The sequence below is a fragment of the Echinops telfairi genome, unplaced genomic scaffold (genome assembly GCF_000313985.2).
Source record: "Echinops telfairi isolate 266 unplaced genomic scaffold, ASM31398v2 ScPeMD7_8;HRSCAF=38, whole genome shotgun sequence".
In the NCBI taxonomy this organism is placed as follows: Eukaryota; Metazoa; Chordata; class Mammalia; order Afrosoricida; family Tenrecidae; genus Echinops; species Echinops telfairi.
In genome coordinates, this window is record NW_022103905.1 from 16,889,181 (window position 1) to 16,902,117 (window position 12,937).

At 36.6% G+C, this 12,937-nt stretch overlaps 1 protein-coding gene across 1 annotated transcript in view; it reads right to left on the reverse strand.

Moving 5' to 3' along the window:
• Positions 1-12,937, reverse strand: part of ADAM10 (ADAM metallopeptidase domain 10) — a 102,078-nt gene that overhangs the window by 70,703 nt on the left and 18,438 nt on the right. Inside the window, exons 2-3 of the mRNA XM_004709452.4 lie at positions 10,383-10,501; positions 7,186-7,344 (exon numbers count right to left, since the gene is read on the reverse strand). Of these exons, the coding sequence (XP_004709509.1) occupies positions 7,186-7,344; positions 10,383-10,485 (262 nt within the window). The 5' untranslated portion in view covers positions 10,486-10,501. The remainder of the gene's footprint in view (positions 1-7,185; positions 7,345-10,382; positions 10,502-12,937) is intronic.

A 12,937-nucleotide genomic window follows, 5' to 3' on the forward strand; every position in this document is an offset into this window, starting at 1 on the left:
TTACAAGGATCTACATATAACCTCCTCCCTGGGGGACGGACAACAGAAAAGTGGGTGAAGGGAGACGTCAGACAGGGCAAGACATGACAAAATAATAATAATTTCTAAATTATCAAGGGTTCATGAGGGAGGGGAAAAAATGATGAGCAGCTTAGGTGGAGAGCAAATGTTTTGAGAATGATAAAGGCAATGAATGTCCAAATGTGCTTCACGCAACTGATGGATGTATGGATTGTGATAAGAGTTGTATGAGCCCCTAATAAAACGATTTAAAAATTAAATTAAATTTTAATAAAACTGATTTACACTGGCCATTATTTTCACTTATTCAACTTATGACTGCAGACCTACACACCACACTGAATGGGTGACTCAGTGCCAGAGAAGATGCCAGCTGCTTTTTGTTCCTTCCCCCTCTCCTTTCTTCTGTTTCTTTTACGTTACCAAGATGTAGACGTTGAGAAGAAGTATTTTTGCAGCCAGAATAATAACTCTTTCTCCTATCATCTCAGATTCTTCTCTCTAATTCTCAAAAGTATAGCCCTCGTATTCAAGGCTCAAATTAGATGCCATTTCCCCTAGAAAGTCTTCCTAAATTTCCCTACAGAGAGAAAGAAAATCACTGCAGTCCAGTTGATTCCAATTCGTATCAACCCTATAGGGCAGGGTGACTGCCCTTGTTGTTTTCCAAGAACGAAGAAAACACTTTGAAAATGAAAAGCCTTGTCCTTCTCCTGCAGAGGCTGGTGGTTTGAACTGCTGGCCCTGAGGGTAGCAGCCTGATGAGTAACCCACTGTGCCACCAGGGCTCCTAAATTTGCCTAAGGCTTGCTTCATGTGTACCAAAGCTTTGACGACATTTCTATTACAGCATTTATCTGGTTCTGACTCTAATACTGACTGAGACCTCCCCTGAAGATTAAAAATCAAGAACAGTAGTAGTCTTAATCTTTCCTATGCATTCACAAATCAACATGTGAATTTAACTTTCAGTCAGCAGATGGTTTCCGTGCGTCTTTGCAAAGGTCATCCATTAACTGATGCCTCCCATAGCCTACTTTTAGCCTTCATGCTATAATAACTAGATACAATCAATCTATCATTTTAAATTGTTCTCACAAGAGAGTGTGTTCCAAGTCCCAAACTACTGTACAGACTGATTATAAAATAAGACAGGTTCAAAACTCGTGCTTGTGTATACATGCATCTCCTAATTTTATGTCAGTTTTGTTCTAATTTCCCTAATTCATTTACTAAACAACGAATGGGAGGAAAATGATAATTTACCAAGCAGCAAGGAAACAAAAACAAGCAGCCTGTAATAAAGAGTGTCCACCCTTCAAGAATTTAGTCTAGCTGAGGGGTCAGACATATAAATTAAGTATACCCACTCCTCACTTATCAACATGGTTAAGTTCCAAAGATCAGGTTGCTATGTGAAACTAAGCATTATGAAAAATGGAGATTGACCACATCAGAGTACAAAACGGAGGCTAACTAAAACCACTGCTTAACTGCCAAATTGCATCATACATAACTGTCAAAACACTGAGAATCATGACGCAGCCAAGTACATGCATAAGCTTACCCATAACAGTCAGCTTTACTTTTTCCTTGCATCTTTGCATTTGTTACTGCTGTATGTATGTTATTACTGCACAAAATAGCCAAACTGTTTGCAACTGTCATCAATGAGAAATGTCAGTAATGAGATAATTAATTTGTTAAGTGTTGGCTAAGCTTTCCCTGCATCATCTGTATTGTTGTTGTTGTTGTGTGCCATCCAGTTGATTCTGGCTCACACTGACCTACAGGATAAAGCTTTTATAGAATCAGATCAGCAGGTCTTTTGTCTCACAGAGCAGCTGGTAAGTTCAAATACTGATCTGTGTGACAGCAGCTGAGAACTCAAGTATTATGCTACCCATGTAATCATCTGAAGGTAATAAATATGGGCTGAATTTAAATTCACTCCCTCAGCCAATAGCTGGTTCTTTCCACACCTCTTCTCAAAGACCAGTCATATGACCAATGACTTTGAAACTACTGGACTCGACATATAAGGACTCACCAATGCATACGCAACAGTAAGAAGGATATTCCAGAACTGAAGGGTCAACCTGAATTGCACAACTAGCATAAAACATTTCTGTTTTCTTACTTCCAGAAGATTCATCTTAAATATCTAAAGTGTTTCCTACATTTCAGCTCAGGCAACAGACCATGTATGACCTTAAGCATCTTTAAAATTTATTTCATCACTTTGCCTCTTTTCCCAATTTAATTTCTCTTTACTCAGCTAATAATCTGTGAATTAATATCAAAAGTAGCATATTAGCATAGTTTGGAATAGCCCAAAATCAGAAACATCTCAAATGTCCACAGTCAAATATGTAAGCAGATTTTAGAATATCCATGGGAGAAATCACTGCTCACCAATAAGGAATTAACAGAGATGAACCTCAAATAATTATGCTGAGTTAAAGATCTCAGAAGTTATTTTTTTTAAGAACACATGTCACTGAATTAATATAAAATTCTAGAAAATAAAACTAATCGATGTGATTAGTAATTGCCTAAGGATCGAGGCAGTTTCTACTCTGTTTTACAAGGTGGGTCACAGTCAGGTGGATGGCAGTAGGTTTATGTGTAGGAACTGACTTGGTGCCAGTGGGTGTGAGGTAGTTTGCCTCTCGGGCAAGCAGTACACAAAGAATGCAAAGGTGCACTACTACAATGAACAATTCCAAGCAAACAGTCATTCCTAAAAACCACCAATAATAAGCTAACTCAGTTTAAGAGATGCTTCCTTAAAATAAACAGGGCCAAGGGGCAGATGATTAATTGGTATTCATACCTTATCATAATTGTTCACACTTCTGTGTCCTAGGAGAAAGTATTACCTAAGTATTACTTTTATTACCTAAGCTCAGAATTAAAAAAGTGTGAACTTTAAGCTGATAGCTATATGTAGTTATAAGCAGGTATCCAAGTTTTAAGGATTTTCACTGAAAATTGTCTCTGTATTCTAGTAATCTCAGAAGCCATACCCAAGATTCTCTAGGGTAGCTAGCAATAGCATTTTCCAGGTCAATTCATAGATTTATGCTTACAGTTGCAAAAACAGTGTATTAAGAGGAACCAAAACCTAATCAGAACCCCTACCTAAGGTTGGCGCATTTCCTCTGCCATTTGCTTCAGGTGAGTATAACACACCAAATTCACTTACACATATGTAACACTCATCTAAATTAAAACAAAAACAAACAAACAAAAAACACCAATACCTTTGTTGTAAAATAAACTATAAGCAGGTAAAGGGACATGCTTTTAAGTAGTTGTACAATAAAGCATCCATTGCTAAGTGATAAGGGAAATTTACCCTTATCATAGACCAGCATCAACACAAAGGGAAGCTCACAGAGCTCAGAAACACCCCGAAGCCCTTGGAGTAAAAGAACCGAGCATTTTCAGTTCTCTTCCCCAAGTAAAGCAGAACACATGGCAAAGAACAGGAGCTCTGTAGTCAAAAGAGCCCTACTTTGTTCATCTATACCATGGATAAAGCCAGACAATGGAAGAGAGTCACAAAGAACTGATGCATTTGAACTGTGGTGTTGGCCAAGAATATTTAATAGATCATGGCAAGCCAAAAGAAACGATTAGTCTTACAAAAAATATGAATGTGCTTCAAAAAGTTCGTGGAAATATTCCATTATATTTTAATTTCATTTCTCCACGAACCTTTTTAAACCCCCTTGTACAAACTGAATGCTCCTTAGAAGTTACTTAGGCTTTGGGGGAGGGAGCGTTAGAACTGATTCTGAAGATGTACATACAACTCTTTTTAAAAGAGATTTAACTATTGAAGTGTATGCTGTGTGAATACTGTATCAAAAGCCTACTAAAAAAAGAAGAAACCAAACTTGACCAATGGTTACTATGGGTGAAGGAGGTGGAGTTTTGATTAGGGAGCACTGAGTTAAGGGTGATGGAATAATCTGGAAAAGATTATCAATAATAGTTGTCTAAAATGAAGAATATAATCAATGACATTGAATTATACATGCAGAAGTTGTTGAATCGGAGAATGTTTTGTTGTGTATATTGTTGCCACAATTTAAAAAATAAGAATTACATTAACTTTAAAGGTGGGGAGCTAGTTAGGCGGGCGGAGCTTCAGCCCTCTTACTGTGGATACATCATCATAAAGATCATTCACTAGAAAAAGACACTAGAGTTGGCTAAGTAGAGGATCAGTGAAAACCACGGAAATCCTCATTGAGATAGATTGGCACAACAGTCACCACAATGAACTCAAAGACGTCAACAGTCATGAAGACGGCCCAGGGCCAGGCAATGTTTGATTCTGTTACACTGAAGCTGTCCTGAGTCAGAGCTTACCGGATGGCAATGATCAATATAGCTCATAGGGTCATATGAGGATTGAATGAAATAATTCAAGAACAAAACTATACAATACCAGGGGCTATTGCTGCAGCTGCTGCTACTATGACTAGAACCTCAAGTATTTTAATTAGAGATTAAGGGACCAATAAAAGATATAGTGATCTAGTCTACCCTCTAGATACAGCTTGCGAAACAAATGAGTCTAACACATCTATTTTTGTTTTGACTGTAAGCTAAGGATGGTTCTTAAATGTTTTTAATTTTTAATTTTACTTTTTTAATAAATTGTTTTATTGGAGGCTTTTACAGCTCTTATAACAATCTATACATCAATTGTATCAAGCTCCTTTGTACATATGTTGCCATCATCATTTTCAAAACATTTTCTTTCTACTTGAGCCCTTGGTATCAACTCCTCTTTTTTCCCTCCCTCCCCCCAAGTTTTTAGTTTTCTAAATGGCAAGGGGGAAAAAATTCAAAAGAGCAGCGTCTTGTTTCATGAAAAAGCACATGACATCTAAATGTAAGTATATACATATAAAGTTTTATTGGAACGCATCCATACTCGTTCACTAATGTATTTCCCCCGGCTACCTGCACACTACAATAGCACAGGTGAGCGGCTGGAAGAGATATCACATACCATATGGTCTGCAATGTCTAAAGTGTTTATTATCTGACCCTTTACAGAAAAAGTCTGTCAAGTCTTGTCATAAAATTAGAATGTGGCAACTATTTTCAAACTAAAAAGTTAACACGTGGTGGGGTTTCTGTTCTTAGAACAGTTAATATGGAAGATTTTCAGATAGCTTCTCACAAATAGTCATCTAAATTTGTAGGTACAGAAAAGTGTGAAGAGGACAAAAATGTAAAGTGTATTCAAGGTATTTTATTCCTTAGTTTTCATCTTCATATCACTACACTTCCACTTACTGGAAAAAGATATACACAAAAGTTACCTTAAATATTATTACTATTATGCTCTAATATCACTCTTGGTATACTGAAAACCCTGCTCACTGTGAGCTTGTATTTATGAGGACACACAAAAAGTAGTAAAGTTAATACTAGTAGTACAGTTAATACTAGGAGGAAGATAAAACTGAAAAGCATTCAATAGCATTGATTCTCCAACCTAATCCATCATCTTTTGGGTGTAGGGGAGAAGAGGGTCATAAAGAGAGCTATCTGGAAATTACTAAAGGAAGCTACATGAAAAAATACAATTATATGTTGAAGAAATTAAAGTGAAGAGGAAAATATGCTGACATGGACGTGCATAGTGGCTAAGAGACGGAGAAGACACAGCAAGGAAATCATAAGCAGCAGGCACACGCAGGCGAGGGAACCAGGTGGAAGTGAAACGCAGCGGGAACAGTACGAAGACAATAAAGCGGGAAGGAAAAGAGACATTTTTACTCTCTTCCTTCTCTTTCCTTTCCCAAGAAGTCTCTCGTTTGATTTTGAATCATTAATAAACCTAAGAGAGAAAACATAGAGAAAATCTTCCAAGATATCTTTACGTAATTAAAGAAGAAACTGCTGCAAAGATGAATGGTAACCTAAAATGTCAAAGATACTAAAACAGACATTGCGTTTGGAGAACTTATATAGCCTGACAGGGCAGTAAATCTACCCAAAAAACCCTAAATTATTAAGAAAATTACAAAGCAACATACAGACCAGGTATATGATAATTCTGTTGGAAGAATGGAAGTCAAAGGAGTTCATATTCCTGGGTGTGAAGGAGGGCTGTAGCGTGGAGCTTGAGGAAAAACGTAGAGGGGAAATTAGAAAAGGGAGTCAAATAGAAATGAGTAAAGTTTGGGAAGAGGCAATAATGAATTTGTGATTTAGCTGTTAGCTAAAATTATAATGCATAACCCTCAGAATAATTATTTTTATCGTAATCCAACCATCAGCACTAACAGAGGTGGACAGGCTACAGTATAGATCTTTTCAGAACTAATGGCCCCCAAAGTCAAAATGGTTATGGCAATGACAGTATATTAATAGAGGTGAGAATGAAATTACTGACAGTAAATTCCTGGTTGTAAAAAGGAAACCAGGATAAAACTGTCAAGTAAGGCGAACAGGCAAAAATAAAAAGACTAGTCTATTGTTAATAAAAAATGTCACGTACAGGTAGGTACTCAAGAAACATGTAAGTTGGAGGAGTATTTCTACGGTATTACAATAAAGCACGTTAGTGACTGAGGAGTATGGAATATAGCCAAACGTAGAATTAAAGGTGAAGTCTAAAATAGAAAAGAAACTCAACCAACAAACTATCATCATAGAAAGACCATGGTAGAGAACAAAATCTACAGTGATAAACCTAGGACCTTGCCAAACTAAGATAAAAGAAATACTCAAAGTAAAAAATACCTAAAATATGCTTTAAATACTACACATATCCACATTTCAGTTTTCATACAATAATGCTGTTCTAACTTCAGTGGCCCACACAATTAATTAATAGCATTAATCATACAGGCTACTATCAGCAATTTAGGTTTATATTCTCAATCAGAATTGGCTGACTCATAGTTCAAATAGTTTGTTGCATCATCTCATAAAGTATGACTGATACAGATGAATAAGGTGTACATAGATGGATAGACTATCATTCACTACAATGAGCCTTTGGTTGTGGAACTAATTGCTAGCCTAAGTAATAGCTTAGAAAAGAAAATAACTGAGGATTCAAATGTTTCCACATACTTTTACCTATTCATATACCTTTCTGCTAAAGGCAGTCGATAAAGTACTTACTGATATCATCTTCGTGATAAATGACAGAGTGAAACGGCAACGTTCGGTCTTTAATGTATCTCTCTGCTGGCTCAACATAAAAGGTGCCACCAAGAGTCCTGATGAACCCTTCAAATCTTCCATCCACAACAGACCCATGGCTAAAACTTCCTTCTTCACCTATCAATGAAAGAAACAATCAACTTCACAACCTTCTCTTCCTTCTGGTACCCATTGATGTTGACTCCCCGCTTCCCCCACCCTCCCCTGCCATGCCCCCAGGCACTCCTCAATCCAGCGACTGTCTTCATAATTTCCCATCCATCCCCGTTTCCCTATACAGATAAACATTCAAAACAAGGGTAAACAACAAATCAATCCAGCAACAAAGATCATATAAAACATGTAAAGACCTCAATCTAAGAGAAAGCAGAGAATATTAAAAAATTTGAGTAAATTCACATTAGGTCCAGAAGTAGATCAAATTACAAGGTGTTACATTCCAGTATAAGTACAACTGCTAAAATCTACTTTACAATGCTTTTTGTTTGCTATTAGAGTTATTAACATTCCTAGCTTATGTGTACTGGGGATTCACAGGGAACTCAAACCACATAGGGATCCTGTCCATGGATTTTGGGCTACCACTATCATACATACCACTATCATCCAATTCGAAACAACAAATAAGGTATTTAAAATTTAGGCACTGGTACAATTCCCTCCTCCAGGTCTGGATCTTATTATTTGCAATCTTAGCATCACACAGGTGGGTGTGCTTCTTCTGTGTGGATTTAGCAGACTCCTCGCTTATACATAGCTGTTTGTTTTGAGTCAATCCTGTAAGGCCCTAGATATTATTTTTCCATAACAGCCATATACCATTTGATTTCTTCACCACACTTTGCTATGGTACCCAAGACATTTGTATTTCAAACTGTACTTTCTTGACCACCACCTAGCCAAATAAGACTGAAACTATTACGTTATTTGCCCCAAAAGATAAATAATAAAGCAAATAGTAGAAATTATTTTTAAATATTTTAAAAATCTGGCCTGGGGAAAATACTTTCCTTTGGCTATAGAATTATGAGTATAAAATAAGGTCCTCATTTAATAACTAGATGTTTAGTCTGCATGTGAGAAAAATTAAATACAGAAATGTTTCATAAACAAAACATATAAATATTTGATTTTTCCTGATATGATTTTGAATGAAAACATAACACACAGAAATAAAAGTTAAACACTTTAACTTTTTCTCAATAACTAAAGATTATCTTGAATATTTACAAATACTCAGGGTTGTAACATAATAATAGTTACCCTTCTAATACCCTCAGATGGCTTTGATTTCCCAGCATTTTTTTTTCTGAGCAGTATTTTTTTTAATTTTCTAAGTTTTATTGGCATGTAATTCACGTACCATACAATCCAATAGTTCAACCAGAAGTAACTACTTTTAAAAATTATGTTAAAAGAATTTTTTAAGGGGGGGTGGCTTTATTTGTTATTGTAGCGATCTCTTCATTCACTCCACCGAGAGCTCATTTCACCCACTGCTCTGTCTGGCAGCCAGTCTCTCGTCTCTCTTTTCAGCAATGGTGAGGTGAATACCTTTCCCTCGGGGAAGAGAAATCCAGGGTTTGTTGCCTTTTCCAATAACGAAAATGTTGGAAAGCAGGGTGGCAAAGCTATTGCCATTGGCATCTTTCACATGAACCACATCAAAAGAGCCAGGGTGTTTCTCTCTCTATTAGTGATCACACCAATTCTTCCCAGGTTAGCACCTCCGGTCACCATACACATGTTGCCTGTGTCAAACTCGATGGAATCAGTCATCTTTCCAGTCTCCAAATCAATCTGAACAGTGTCATTCACCTTGATGAGAGGATCGGGATAGCGGATGGTGCGAGCATCGTGTGTCACCAGGTGAGGGGTTCCTTTTGTGCCCACAAAGCTCTTTCTTACTTTGCACAACTTGTATTCGCCTCCTCAGGTGTAATATGATAAACAGCAAAGCGACCCTTGGTGTCACAGATCAGATGGAAATTCTGTCCGGTCTTGTCAATGGTGATGACATCCATAAAACCAGCAGGGTAGGTTATATCAGTTCGGATCTTGCCATCACTCTTAATGAACCGCTGCATGCAAATTTTTTAACTTCATCTCCAGTCAGAGCATACTTAAGTCTATTTCTTAAGAAAATGACCAGCGGGAGACATTCTCTCAGCTTGTGGGGACCAGTGGATGGACGAGGAGCAAACACACCAGTGCGTCTGTCCAGCATCCAATGCTTTGGAGCAGCTCTGTGCTTCAGGTGCTTCTTGGGACCAGAGCCATGGCAGCAGCGGCAGAGTAGTGAATTCACGTGGCAGAGCAGCGTACTCCCTGGCGGCGAGACCGGAACCGATTTCCCAGCATTTTTATAACTTCTATAACTGTTCTAGAGTCCCGGTGCCTGGGTGGGTTATACATCAGAGCTTCTACTGTAAGGTTAGTCATTCAAAACCATCTGCCGCTCTGCCGGAGAAAGACAAAGGAGGGCTTCTCCTCCGTAAATAGTGAGTCTCACACTTCAGAGGAGCAGGCCTTTCCTGTCCCACAGGGTGGCCACGATAGGAACAGACTCAAGGGCAGAGGGGCCACTGTTCTGCTCCCTCCAACCCTGACAAACCTATCGAACGTAAACTTCCTCTTTGCTTCCCTGGGCTTCCACCACCACCTTTTTAATCTCACAGAGCTAAAAATTTTTACAAGAAATGTGAAAACAAGCACAATTCTTGAAAACCCCTTGGGGGATTTTCCTATAAATGACGTTGCCACATTATTTTTGACTATTACATATTTTTTACAGTTTTCTTTTACAGAATAGGCTTGATGGCAGGAAGTTGAGTTACGGTTTTTCTTATAAAATCCAACAAAGCTACCACTAATTTTTGTGTGTGTGTGTGTAGAGACAAGGAAAATCAGAGCATTATAAAAATTGTTACTTTTTTAAATCAACCAGTTTGGAGGTAGTCGAGAAAGTAAAAAACTCGTACCTTTCAGAAGCCAGCATACATATAAAAGTAAATGCAAGTGTTACTTCATTTTACCCTTCACAACACATTAGATCTTGAGGTTTATTTGATCTTTCTCTAATATTTGTTTGTACTTCAAAAAAAATAATGTTTCTTACGTACAAAAAATAAAGAAATATGTAAAATTCAACTTACCAAAAATATGTCCAGTATAAATATGAGAGGTATCATAATCAAGCACATCATTTGATGTTTCTACTTTAAATTCATCACTGAAAAGGGAAGTATCCCTCTTCATTCGAAGATTGAAATGTCTGCAAATTAGGGTAAAAAGGAAAATTTTAATTAAAATAATCCAAAATTTACACAGTTTTGTTTTTTAATTCTATAGAATATGGACTGGGTCACATATTTTGGCTATAAGGAAATTATACTGAACAAAATTTTCTTCTGAAAATTCTGCTCTGAAATTCAACCTATTAGCTGTGGTATGATTATAATTTACATACAATTAAACAGTAATAATCTAGGATATATTGAAAAATAAATGCTTACAAGCTGATTTTTTTTAAATCATTTTATTAGGGGCTCACACAACTCTTATCACAATCCATACACACATCAATTATGTAAAGCGCATTTGTACATTCATTGCCCTCATCATTCTCAAAACATTTCCTCTCCACTTAAGCCCCTGGCATTAGGTCCTCATTTTTCCCCTCAACAAGCTGATTTCTACAAAACGCTACAAGATCATTCCAATAGCAACTACTTTGCTTGGCAATATAAACAGCTTCTTGACTCAATTACTATTATTCGCCACCACCTGTCTTCCTGCTCCAGTAATTTTGCAGCCTTGTCCCTTTCCCTACTTTTCACAACTCCATAAACACATCAAAAGGAACATCCATATTAAGCATTTAATATCTTTCTCAGAGAAGCAACCTGTACGCTCTTTCTTTTATATACATGTATACATGCACACACCAAAAATAAACCTTTCAACTCTTTTTTATTTGGTGCAATGGAGAGCGGGGCACTTCTAAAGAGTAATATCTATACATATGTAAATATTATCTTTAAAAGAGTAATCTAAGAACTCTATTACTTAAAATATGAATTAGTAACTTATGGAGTCAGAATGGTATGGAAAAATAGGCAGTCACTATATGCATTTGTGGCACAAATAAAATTATATAATTTCTATGGTGGAAAAGCAAGCAAAACCGATCAAAATGACAAATTCACATATTGGTTGATACAAATATTCCACTTCTAGAAATTATTTCACCCACATTTGAGCATAAGTGAATTTTGCCTTAGCATTTGTCTGTAATAACAAAGATGGGGAGAAAATAACTAAATAAATAAATTGTGGTACATTCATCCAATCATATTATCACACAGCTGAAAAAATAATATGAAATCTTTTCACTTAATGAAATCAAAGATCTAAGTTATTTTGTGGAGAGAAAAACAAACAAGCGTGTGTGTGTGTGTGTGTGTGTGTGTGTGTACACGCGTGCGTAAAAACAGTAAAAGAGTCCAGGAATGCTATCATTTCTTTAAAACAAGAGTTGGGGAAGAAAGACTATATATCACACCTCTGTAGAAAGCCAAACCTCAGAGATATTCCAGGTTCTGTTCCAAACCACCAGAATAAAGCAATTATCACAACAAAGCAGGTAACATGAATTTTTTTGTTTCCCAGTGCTTACAAAAGCTACGTCTACACCATATGGTAGTCTATTAAAGTATAATAGAATTATGAAACATTTTTAAATATTATGAAAGACTTGAATCACCAAAAGGTGACTCGGAGATACAAAGATGACATGTGCTGTTGGGAAATGGCACTGACAAACATCTAAAGCACAGCTGTCACCAGCCTTCAATTTGTTTTAAAAAATGCAGTAGCTATGAAGTCCAATAAAACAAGATATATCTATATTATGAAAATGTGCATTATAATCTCTTGAAGGTGATATCAGAAAACAAAAACACAAGATATAAAGAAATTAATAAAACTGCAATAGAAAGTGAACAGCTGAAAAACAAGGAATCAAAGGAGACATGGCCTTTGGACCTTTGAATGTCAGTGCATGCTAAGTTATTTTCTTATTCAAACTTAAATGATAATTAAAATAATATCTTAAGATACAAACATTGAGCTCTTTTGAGGAAAAAAATCAATTTCAACTTCCAAACAACCGACACAGAAATAAACACAGGCCTGTTGTCAACCAATAGAGAAATCCTACTGAATATGTTCTCCCACCAGAAGAATATCACTGTTATATTATGTGTATCAAAGAACCTTGAAAATTTCTGTAGGCAAAATATTGAATGATGAAGAAAACATCAAGAGAAGATGGAAAGAATAACAGAGTCACTGTATTAAAAAGAATTCAGCGACATTCTACCGTTTCAGGAGGTAGCACACGAGCAAGAATCAATGGGGATAAAAGCTCAAACCACACTGAATACAGCAGACAAAAACAAAGCTCCAGAGATTGATGGAATACCGACTGAAATGTTTCAGAAAGCTGAAAAAGCACTGGAAGCACTCACTCGTTTATGCCAGGAAATTTGGAAGACAGCTACTTGGCCAACTGACTGGATAAGATCCATATTTATGCCCATTCCAAAGAAAAGTGACCCAACACAATGCTCAAACTAAAAAATGATATTATTAATATAGCACAGAAGTAAACCATTGATGATCTAACAATGTTTACAGTAGTACATAG